Source organism: Thermobia domestica, chromosome 11, assembly GCF_964235325.1.
Source record: "Thermobia domestica chromosome 11, izTheDome1.hap1.1, whole genome shotgun sequence".
Taxonomy (NCBI): Eukaryota; Metazoa; Arthropoda; class Insecta; order Zygentoma; family Lepismatidae; genus Thermobia; species Thermobia domestica.
In genome coordinates this window covers 58,347,693-58,359,864 of record NC_137464.1, presented here as the reverse complement: position 1 = coordinate 58,359,864, position 12,172 = coordinate 58,347,693, and the positions used below count along the sequence as shown (strand labels likewise).

The following is a 12,172-nucleotide window of genomic DNA, read 5'->3' as shown; positions in this document are numbered from 1 at the left end:
AGATAATTCAACACAACAATATAGTTATAGACGCATTAAGTTATACAAAGGTGTGCTGCGCCATGATTTCTGGTAAAGTTAACTCTGAAATCAGTTGAGCTACAGCATCTTGAATCCCTTAATGTAGATATTTTTAACTGACTTCAATAAGGAGAAGGTTTACAATTTAATCCGTTTACATATATATATATATATATATATATATATACAACATGAGACAAATGTACCTTGTAAGTAAATAAACATGTATTATAAAGGTTATAACTATTAAATTATTAGAAATAAGTTGGGTGTGTGTTTGTACTGAAAACTACTCCAGAGCAATATGTCAGATGACCCCATTCCTATTAAAAATTTTGGACCTGAATGCAATATGTATGTCCTCAACATAGCCGCCTTGATGGCGCTATACAATAGAGATGCTGTAATATCTCCATTACCCTATCTAAAATATGATGGCATTTCTTTTAGTCGTTCCAAACTTACAAGGTACCTTTGTCTGATATTACATACTGAACATGCATGCAAAAAGTGGTAGCTTGAAGTACCGTTTAATATTATTTAATTAAGCTACTTTTTCTCGTGACTTACTTTGGTCAAATATGGAACAATTTTAGATGATGAGGCTCAAAACACTTAGAAGTCGTAAAAGAAGGACCTAATATATACAATCATTGTCAAAAGTCTGAATACACTACTGAGTTTGAGAATTTTACAAAAAGAAAATGCATGTACCCATACAAAAAACCCAGTTTGTTGGACTTTTTCTGTAAAACAAATATTGCTCATATGAAGAAATTACAACGTAAGTTCCCGCTTCCACTGAGACAAATTTATTAAGTATGTTTGCACTCATTGAAATAACAACCCTAGAATTGAAAAGAGTTTTACAACTTGTAGGCATTTGTTTCATTGATTTATTGGACGTTTAAAACTATGCGACTCCAATAGCTCTGAAGAACCCTCCACAGACCTTCAATATTATCTTGCTTCTATTTACGAACTGTCCTGTCAAGTTTATCTTAAAAGAGCTCGATGGGTAACAAATCTGCTGATTGTGACGTCCATTCTATATTTGTATGTGTTGTAAGTGTCCTCTTTGCATAAGAGATAAGTACTGTAAGAATATTTAGCATGGTAATTCTTCTGTAGTACAAAGTTGCTGCCGCAAATTCACGTTCTTGATGGAATTCCATGCCTCACTTAAACATTCTAAAACACGTTTTTGTCCATTACCCCATTAATTGGAATTACATTATCAACTTGGTAATCTGTAGATCATCCCCAAACAGCGACACTACCATCTCCGTGTCCTGCTGTAGGTATTACACAGTCAGGCTAAAAGCGCTTTTCGGCACAACAACGCACAATCTATCGTTGGAAGGCGAAAAATTGGAATTTAGATTCGTGGGTCCAGATTGCCCTCTTACTTGTTCATCGTTCCAATCTTTATTTTGTTTTATTTATTTATTTATTTATTTTGGCACAGGAGTACCTTTTGTAATGTTTCCTGCTAGAAGGAATGGTTTGTTTACTGGAACCCTACTCTAAGACCATAGATTTGGTGGTGTTGGGTGACCATCCTATTTAATACCGATTGGAAATGGCTCTTCCAAACTTCTATTGGTTCTTCCGGTTAACTTCTATTCCGTTTGCTTGGTTTTTCCAGCGAACTTGTCCTTAAGAGAAGTTGTTATTTCAGAACGATCAATGCGTTTTCATGTAATATTTATACCACATTGTGACTATCTTTCAAGAATCCGACACACTGCTTCACCCGATCACTGATTTTTCCCAGAAAAGCAGATGATATACCTGGCGGCGCGGAAGCAATTGTCGGCAGCGAAAGAGTTGACTCTTTTGGACATACTGTAACTATTATAACAGGCCTTGTTTCCATATTGTGAAACTGAAACAGAATAACACACTGAGCAAGGCTAAGTGATATGTTAAAAAAAAATCATGTAACAATTTCAACACAATAACTATATCTTCATGAGACTTCCACTCCTTCCAATCACAGAAGGAATTGAAGTTTGATGAAGACACAGTTATTATGTTGAGGCTGTTACGTGATTGTTTGTTTCTTTTTACATATTATCACATAGCCTTGCTCAGTGTGTTATTATCTTTTGGACATGTTCAAATACCGCACAATTGCTTTTATACCACCAAATATTTGGTATGGTTTATAAAATTATGTATGCATGTATTATTGTATTACAATAATAATTTCACGACTTTACAACAGTACAGCGTGCAATAGCAGTTTTGTCCCTCTTTTGGACTATGTAGATAGGGTCCGTCTCAATTAGTTCGTATAATCAGCGCTTTATGTATATTTGTGTTTGTTTTCCTCTTTGGAATCTAGTAGACCCCTACACACACACACACACACACACACACACATATATATATATATATATATATATATATATATATATATATATATATATTAAGCTCTTCACTTACCTTTATCAGCGTTGTGCTTAATGAATTAAAGCAGTCGTTTCTGCCTCAGACAATAAAATATCTTCTTTTATTTTGATCTTCCTTTCTTTCAGTCTCTCCCTCTCTCTTTCTCTGTCTGTTTCTAATTTTTGTCTTTATTGATCCTCACTAGCTTGGGGTGGGGGCTATGTTTACATTTTTATCAGCGTGGTACCTAAACTTTAGTCCAAACTGTTATTAATTTGTTTATTTTACTTTGATTTTGTATTATATATAATTGTTTTCCAGATCCCAGTAAAAGATATAGATATACCGAAAAATCCATACCGTTTCAACGATCATGATATTTACCAAAAAGTTAATCGTTTCGGAGAAGATACCTACATCGTCACACTCTATACAGTGGATCCTAGTAAGTATTGTAGTGTTAATGTAAATCAATATCGCAATGCGTTATTGAATATACATATTATTAATCAATTTTAAAGGAGTACTTAGTTGGAAAATTTCACTAAAATTTGCTACGTAGACTAATTTAGTTTTTCAAAAATAAGTTTAAAGTGTAAACATGTTTTCATAACTTAACTTCAAAATTAGAATATATATTCTGCTCTAATGCTGTATGTATGCTCTAATTAACAAGAAATATGTAATGTTAATCCTCCTTCTATTCTAGATGTAATTAAAGCTGGTGGCCGTTCTGAAAAGCAGTTTGCGTCCGAAGGTACCGGAACAGGACTTTACATTCAAAAGCGTAGTTCGAACAACATCGTGAAAGTAGAACTCCCTCCAAACGGAGATAGGAATTGGATTAAACAAAGATGTATTCCGAAAATGGGTAAGTTACTTTCTTAATTATGACCCAAATTTTCCTTTTATAACTTAAAGTTTTGGTATTGAGTGTGATGAATGAAACATGCTGCTTTGACCAGAGGAAAATTGTAAGTGGTAGTGCTTTATTGCATCTCAATATGAATGGACAGCTCTTGTCCCTTTCCAATTGACTTTTAGGACGCCTGAGATGGCTTACGAGCTAAAATAAAGTAAATGACACCTTTTCCATGAACCTACACTACTGAAGAGGGTGCCGCATCAGCTTCATTCACTCATACACAAGAATTGTGCAACAAAAAGCATTTGGTAACTGATATCACAACGGGGTAATCGTGTTACAAATGTTTACTTTTAAATATATCCTTTCCTTAAAGTCCATTACCCTTATATATTTCTATGTACCTTTAGATGGTGTATTCAGTCACAAATCAACTAAAACTGGATTACTATCCATTTTTCTCTTACATTCATCAGCAAATAGTATGTATGTTCGTATACCCGACATGAGTTCTTTTAGATTATAGGGTAGAGGATTTTATCTTTGTGCATGATACTCACTTCTTGACTTTACATCCCTGTTTCGAGAAAGCAATACTTTACTCACTCAGTAGTTTTGGCCTCCAACACCCTCCCATCCCGTTACGACCTAAATTCAAACTTCATTCTTGTATATATATCATGCACTTTTAATCGCTGTTTTAGTTATAACTGATATAAATGTTTCAAGATTTTTTTCTCGTCCTTTCCTAAAACTTCAATGGCACATTTTGCACGATGGGTCCATTTTAAGCACTCCTAGCGCCAAAAAAATGTTCTTTTCAAGTTAAAGAAAAGTGGATAAAAATTGGTTGACTAGTAGATAAGTTAAGAATGCATGTGTGTATTCTTGCTTGTGGCTCTATCCTCTACATATTTAAAACTGCTTTACTTGGATACCATACGAGAGCTTCGTTAATTATGAGGTTAATGTTTACAATAACTACTATATTACTTGCAATGAACGGTAATAATATATTTGTTCGAATAACCAATACTGCCTATATGCGTAGACATCCTTTAGTTCATATTTTGTTTATATTTTCAATGTAACGAATGGTAGCTTTTATAAACTATATTTAATGACTAAAGTAACGTAAATTGTCCTTTTTTGGTAATCGTGCTTTATCTTTTTTGCAACTTATACTTTAATTTGTTTTCAACAAAAAATGGTTTCCACAAATGATTTTAGTTATTTTATAAGTCACCCTTCCTTTCGTATCCATAAACTGAAATCAAATAGGCTTACTATTTATAATAAATAATATAATAAGTTGTTCTTCTGACAATAAAGAAAAACATTTAAGACATTATAAAGTTTTAAAAGTACACACTAACGCTATGCTTAAGAATGACAATGTAGTCATATATGTATCCCAGTCTCTTCATCTGCACTAAAAAGGTTGGATAATTGCAAGTTGAACGCGGGTCTCAAGATTGTCTTTTCTCAGGCACCACATTTTGGAATTTACACTTCAATTGAACGTAGAAAATCCTATCTCACCTGAAGTAGATGTTGTATTGTCTGATGCAAAGTGGGTACTGATCTTGAAACCGTAAAGAGATTTTAATTGTTATGCTTTTTCTCACAGAACAGTAGTTATATTTTTAATTTTCTAAGCTAGGAATTCCTTTGTATGTGTTTAAGAAAACGATTCTTTACTCTATGAAATGTTCAATGTTGAAATGCTTGGATTTACTTCGTTGCTAGAAATAAAATTGGAGTAATAAGTTCAATGCATGGCTACAATAATTATACTAACAATTAAATAGACAATTAATGTTCCAAGAAGTAAGCTTTACTTTATATACTTTGAATTTTATGCTTTATTTTTTAAAAATTATGTTTTTAGTTTTACCTAGGCCTTACATACATACGTACACACACACACACACACACACACACATATATATATATATATATATATATATATATATATATATATATATATATATATATATATATATATATATATATACAAAAATCGTGTTCAGGGTAACAATTAATCTTTACATTATTGCTATAGCATTTTTGCTTTCTGTGTTTGCTCTTTAAACAGCAGTAAATGAATGAAAACTATTCTTATATATATTCATTGTTTCCATGGATATAGGGCTATTACCATCCATCCATTTATTTTAATATGTATAAATCAATGTAAATAAATCAACACCATGTGAATTCTAGGTGGGTATCGTGAGATTCTAGATATAGCACTACGTTGGTAAACATTTCTTACTCATACATCTAGAAGACCATGACTCCAATGCCAAACCTACTCATTAGTTACAATAAGCAATCCAATTTAAATTCGATAGTGTTTCCATTCAACAGATCATTGACAAGTAATGTGTTCTACTAATAGATACTAACAACGAAAAGAAGTAATAGTGAAAAACCATAAATACCCAGAGTAAAGGAGAGGAAAGTACTCGAAAATAGATTTTTAAAATAAAACACTTTGGTACAAAAGTATGCGATCAAACGGATCAAATTAACGAGGAAAGTTAATAAGGAAACATTCACTGTATATGTGAATCACTGAGCATATGTAGTGCGGATAATCAGATAGCGGTTGTTAACTTAGGCCGAATACACGACCTGTCTACGACTTGCATGTTGAATGCATAAAATGTTTCTGAAAATTTCTGGAAGAAATATACTTCAAAACGTTAAAGTAGGCTAATAAAAAAAACTAAGTCCCAGTAATGTAGACAATAATTCTGATTATATTAGCTTTGCGTATTATACGACTCAAATCCAAGATTTATCAATTTAAGCTGCATTAAGAGTGACAATTGAAATTTAAACTGTAAAGGTTTTAACAAAGTTGGAAAGGTAGTAGGTTTTCCTTAGTTCAACAGTTTACCCAACTAGCTACATAAGGTATGTTTTGTATCAAAGTTTTTACATATCCTATTTATGTTTTAAAAAATTTAAAACGTAACTACATTACTATTAGAAATGTTTCTTTGAGCAGAATGACTTGTACCTTCTTCCAGTACATCACAGTTTCTGTAGATTCACATTGAAACTTCTTGACACTATTTTAAATATTCTATATTCTTACTTTTGAGGGTTTTGATAAATACGAGGAGGTTTTGATGGTGAATTTCAGAAGGATCATGAACATATAACTTAGTTCCTGAAATAATACCTGCGAATTATATATATATATATATAGTGAGATTTTAAAGCTGAAACTTAACCTAAATATATTCATATGTATTTCAAAGTTTATAAAATCATAATGTAATAACATGATCAAATTATTTAAGGTTGTTATTCGGCATGATTGATGTACAATGATGAAAGAAATTCATTCTCTTTGTGATTTCGCAGGAACTCATTATTATTATAACATGACGAAGAACCTTAGATGCGAAGATCTGCAACCAATATTTCTGTTATTTGATGACAATAAGTTGATAGGTTTTGGTTTTCAAACTTTTGGATCAGTTACTCCTCGAGGAAAGGATTGGTTTGAAGTTATCCCACAAGCAGGGATAAGTGTAAGTACAGTAAAACCAATATACACTAAGAGATTTTATGTTACCTTCGGTTAGCTTGTGTAGCATAAGTAAAGTCAAGTTGCCAGTTGTAAGTCTATTGTTTTGGAAATTGAATTTTAAAAAATCAGCAAAATGTCTCCGATAAAGGATACATTTCTTTCCTGAAAAACTAACAATTAATATGATTTGCGTATTTAAACAGTTTCTTTGAGGGAATTGAAAGTAAACAAAATAGTCGGATCGGACATAAAATTTAAAAGTTTTTCTATTATAGCATTAAAACAATAAACATTTTATATAAAATGTAACATTAGGAGCATAAATAATAAACATGTCCACTGTCATACGATGAATGTTTTAATCCGTTATTGTATGATATCTTCTAATTTCAGAAGAAATTTTCGTAAACTATTCGGACAATTTAATAGTAAAATAACCATGACTTCAAGCAAAGAATGCTCTACCATAGATCAATTAGGCTAACTGAATGATAGATATATAGTGTGTCTTATGCTATATTTTGTAGACTTATTTTCTTTTCTTGGAATTTATAACTAAAATAGTTAAGCTCCGTGCTAAGGTATCTCATTCTATAAATCTCAGCCTAAGTGAAATGGATACTAGGAGATGCCTGGCCGTAAAATGGGTCGAGCAAGTCTTGAACCCTTGATATGTTCCGAATCGAGAGCTGATCTTTATTTTTATACGGTGTTAACTTCTCTGTGTCAACCTACCTACGTGGTAATGATCTCTCCTTCTTCACATGTTTTGACCTGCCTCCCGTTCTTCAATCATTTCCGACCTACCTATATGGTAGTGGTCTCTCGTTCTTCACCCACTTCCGACCTACTCACATAGTAATGACTCCCCCCTTCTTCACGTACTTCCGACCTATCCACATGATAGAGACGTCTTCTTATGCACATATTTAAGATCTATTTACGTGGTAACGATTTCTCCTTCTTCACATGCTTCTGATCTGCTTATATGGTAGTGACTTCCTTTTCTCTACTTGTTAGCGATCTACTTGAATGATAGTGACTTCATCCTAATTCATATGCTACCAACCTATCTACCTGATAGTGACTTACCTTCTTCATATGCCTCCGATATACTTACCTGTTAGTGATTTCCCTTTCCCCACATGCGTTTAGTCTGCTTACATTGTAGTATTTTCTTCTTATCAACTTACCACCGACCTACTTAGATGGTATGTTTCTTACATCACTACGTCATAATGATTTTGAAATTCTCTATTAACTTCTAAATTATTTAACATACTCGGGTCGGAATTACTTCACCTTAAAGAGGATTGTTCGAGAATGTGAGTAAAGGGCACACAATTGAAATATCTTCCGTCCGTACGAGCAAGCGGTGATGTAAACCCGCTTTAATACTTTTTGTTTGTTTGTTTGAAAAAGTACTATTTTCTGGTTGTTCCATATAAATTTCATGAAGATTTAACTATTGTCTTCCAAGGTAGAGCATGAAACTTCTAAAGGGTGACAATGTTCATACCATAATTATGTACATGATTACGCATAGTTTCGATGTAGGTGCACCAATTTTGTTGATTTAGTTTTTATTTGAAAAAGCATGTTCTCGTGCTGCTTTCATATAAATTTCATTAGGATTTGATAATAGTCATTATAGATATACCATAAAACTCCCCAACGGTTGATAGTGTTAATATCGTAATTAACTTACTTCATTGTGTGCATGCTCACACATACCTACAATGACCATGAAACTTCTTAACAGCTAATAGCCTTAATACTGCGTGTATATTTACGTATAACTTCTTATTGTATAGACCGACTAATATATATATTTGGTCACTCATGTTTTCTCAGTTGACACATTTTATAGGAAGTTAGTGCCCTATCTTTAGTTTCGGAAGCTAAATACACTAATGAGGCTACGAAAAAGTAGAAAAATTAAACACACTTTTGGTAATGTAAACTATTGTCAAAAAGAATAAGCTAAAGTCACGGAAAACAGTTTTGTGGGAACCCTGTCTAGTAACTAACAAATTATTGGGATATATACGAACTGTAAATATACTTATAAAACTTTTGACGTTTTAGATATGTAAGGGAATGTAACAAAATTAATAATATATAATTAAACAAGTATTAGAAAAGAGCGTTCCATTAAAAATAATGAATGTAGAAATTAGGCTGTCGTACAGTATGCTTATTAAAAATAACTGAATATCACATAAACAGTTTAAGTGTTTAATAGTTAAATAATATTGCATAATTACTGTAGTTTAAGTCTGAAGCATTAAATCATATAATTACATATGGCGAGGATTTAACTTCGGACCTTCATTGTTTCGTATCTGACCTATTAACAAGAAGAAATTCAATGTACAAAATATCCTACGTTCAGATGTTCAATTACATATGATTTGTAGGAAACAGAATGTATTAAATTGCAAGAACTACACTTAAACCTTATTTATCACTAGTTGATATATATTCATTCTTCGCACGAGGGCTGTATTTGGAAGTCAACGTCTATGGGAGTATCACTATTCATTTCAGCGACCGCGAAAACTATAGATTTGACACTAATATCGGTCATTTTGAACTATTTTTACATGTCTCGGTATCCCTACCCCGCTGACCCCAGGCTCGCATACAATGGTAGCTGAATTTGCAAGTCATTGCTAATGGAAGTATTACCATTGATCTCAGCGACCGCCAAAAATATGGATTTGACACTAATATCGGTCATTTTGGATTACTTTTACATGTCTTGGTATCCCCCTCCCCGGTGATATCTGGTCCGCAGCAGAATAGGGTGATTTTGGAAGTTAATGCGATCAAAGTTTCACCATTGATCTCAACGACCGCAAAAACTATGAATTCTGCCATTTTCTACTACTTTTAGGTGTCGAGGTAAACGCCCCCCTGAGAAAATGGTTCGAATTTTTTAAAAAACGTTTCGTTTTGGTCTGGGGCCTGGACCAAGGTATCCGTGACCAAAATTTGGTAACGTTCGGTTAACTTGTCTGGTCCCCAGGAGCGTCCCGGTAAACGCCCCCCTGAGACTCCCCTTGTTCGAAATTTAAAAAAAAAAAGCTTCGTCTTGTTCTGGAGCCTGAACCAATTTACCCGTGACCCAAATTTGGTAACTCTCGGTCCACGGTCCCCAGGCCGCACATAGGAGACAGATCTACACACACACACACACACACACAAACTCTTTATTTTATTTATATTAGATTGGAGTATATTGTGAACTACCTAGTGGTTAGCGGTTAGCGTACGCACTTTTGGGCTGGAAAACTGGAGTAAGGTTCCCAGTGGAAGCTTATGTGGTTGGACCTAAGTTGAGCTGTAGGTCTACGTCTCATATAGCCTCGCTGCTGAAAGGGAAGCTAAACTAAAACAAATCAAATCAATGCAGTATTGTGTAATGACTAACCTATAACTAAACGTTAATAAATAATATTTCATTGTATTTACAATCAATTTATCATTCATAGCTTTTTGACGGTGAATCACGTACTAGTAAAACAGTGTTTGAAGGGCGAGCTAGCATTTCACCACGAGACGCTTGAAATTTCTTGTTTTATCTCCAATATGAAAATATACTTCTTGTCTAGAGTACAATGCTATCTGTGTTAGTTTTAAATATGAATTTAATAGTGTTGGTAGAACAACTGGAATAGCAGCTAGCATGTTATGTAGTACAGTAATATCTCATATGATCATAATTTTCCTTTCAAACTTATCGTAGTCTTGTAACCATTGTGTAACGAACAAGCTTTTCATTGGTAGTTAGATTGGCATGGGTCTTGTTTTTCAAGCCATGTTCATTACATTATATAGCTATTTCATTAGATGTAAAGAAATCACCACATGAAAGTTTGATTCTGTTGATTTTCGCAGCCTCTATTTTTGTGTATTGGTGAAGTATAGATCTCGCTATGAATAATAGAAGTTTGATATTTTCAGCATCGTATCTGTATGATACGTGAAATCTTAATGTGAAATTTAAACTGCATGAATTTTCACAGGTGATTGAATCATATAGTCAAATATCTGTTCATGTTCATATGGTAAGAATATATGTTTAGAAAATTTGTTTGTGATCACCTATCGTAGTCGATTTATTCAATTTATTTATGACACGTCATTACTACTTACAATAGCTCTCTTTTCTCTTCTAGTTAACTCTCAAGGAATATCCAACTTGCATAAAGTCTATAACGAAGAAGATTGGCCTTGTCTCTCTTCATGTGTATTTCAGAGAGGAACCTTGGAAGATAAGCTGTTCCGTGATGCAGCTATTAGGTCTCTGGTTCAATTATCATTTTGGTTAAACAGGGAGATATTGTATAGAATATACTACACACTACTATATATAAACACAATGCAAATGTGTTTAAATAATGTACTATAACGTCATCGACATTATTAATCCAAATAGTTCCAGCTCAATTCACAGAAGAAAGCAGAAATCCATGATAAACAATAACTTTACGTCCATTTATGTGGAATGAAACCAATTTATTTATCTCAGGTAAAAAAATATATACTATGTAAAATTACATGATTATACTCACAAAATGAGTTATATTGTAAAGTAAAATATACTATGTAACATCACGCAATTACATCTTCAAATCTAGTTATTATATTGTAAATACGTTATTTCCTTTATTACTTATACTTCTGAATATGTAAAATTCAAAAAGGTATCTCATATTGTAATCCAATATGCTATGTTTCAATTTCGCTTATAAAGCAAAAGTCAAGAATTTGCAATGAGATACGTTTCGAGCTCAAATATAGGAACTGTAGAAAAGTGCTCACAAAAATTGATAAAGCAATGACTTTAAAATGCGATAGTATCATTTAAGTTTCTTAGGTTGTTTTGTTTATATATTCGACGTCTGTTAAAATATTTAATAGGGTAACGTTTTACTTGAAGTACTTCAAAACTGAAATAAAGGTAAATGTAACTGATAAATGTATACATTTTGGTTAATTCAACTAGGGGTCATTAGTAAGAAGATTCTAATATGTAAAGATTCTTTATAGAAAATAAAAAGATAATTTAAAATTAGTTGGTTCCTCAATTCTATACACACTAATCCGTTTCCTCACCATAATATTCCATTGAAACATTGCTGTTATTTTGGGAAGTTTGTCTCAAAATTTGAGGGTAAAATTCTGCCACAGAGAGATATGTAGAGGTTAAAAATTTATACGAGGAATTCCTTGACGAGGAAATATTCATTTCTTTTCCATATCTCAAGTTTTAAGCTCTACACGTCTTTCTGGTTACGAGTTCCCTCTTATTGAAGAGTCCGTATTTTTAC

At 32.8% G+C, this 12,172-nt stretch overlaps 1 protein-coding gene across 1 annotated transcript in view; it reads left to right on the top strand.

Moving 5' to 3' along the window:
* Positions 1–11,916, top strand: part of LOC145664089 (uncharacterized) — a 42,915-nt gene extending 30,999 nt beyond the window's left edge. The window contains exons 4-7 of the mRNA XM_081730437.1: positions 2,740–2,863; positions 3,128–3,289; positions 6,665–6,834; positions 11,018–11,916. Of these exons, the coding sequence (XP_081586563.1) occupies positions 2,740–2,863; positions 3,128–3,289; positions 6,665–6,834; positions 11,018–11,170 (609 nt within the window). The 3' untranslated portion in view covers positions 11,171–11,916. The remainder of the gene's footprint in view (positions 1–2,739; positions 2,864–3,127; positions 3,290–6,664; positions 6,835–11,017) is intronic.
* Positions 11,917–12,172: the final 256 nt, after the last annotated feature.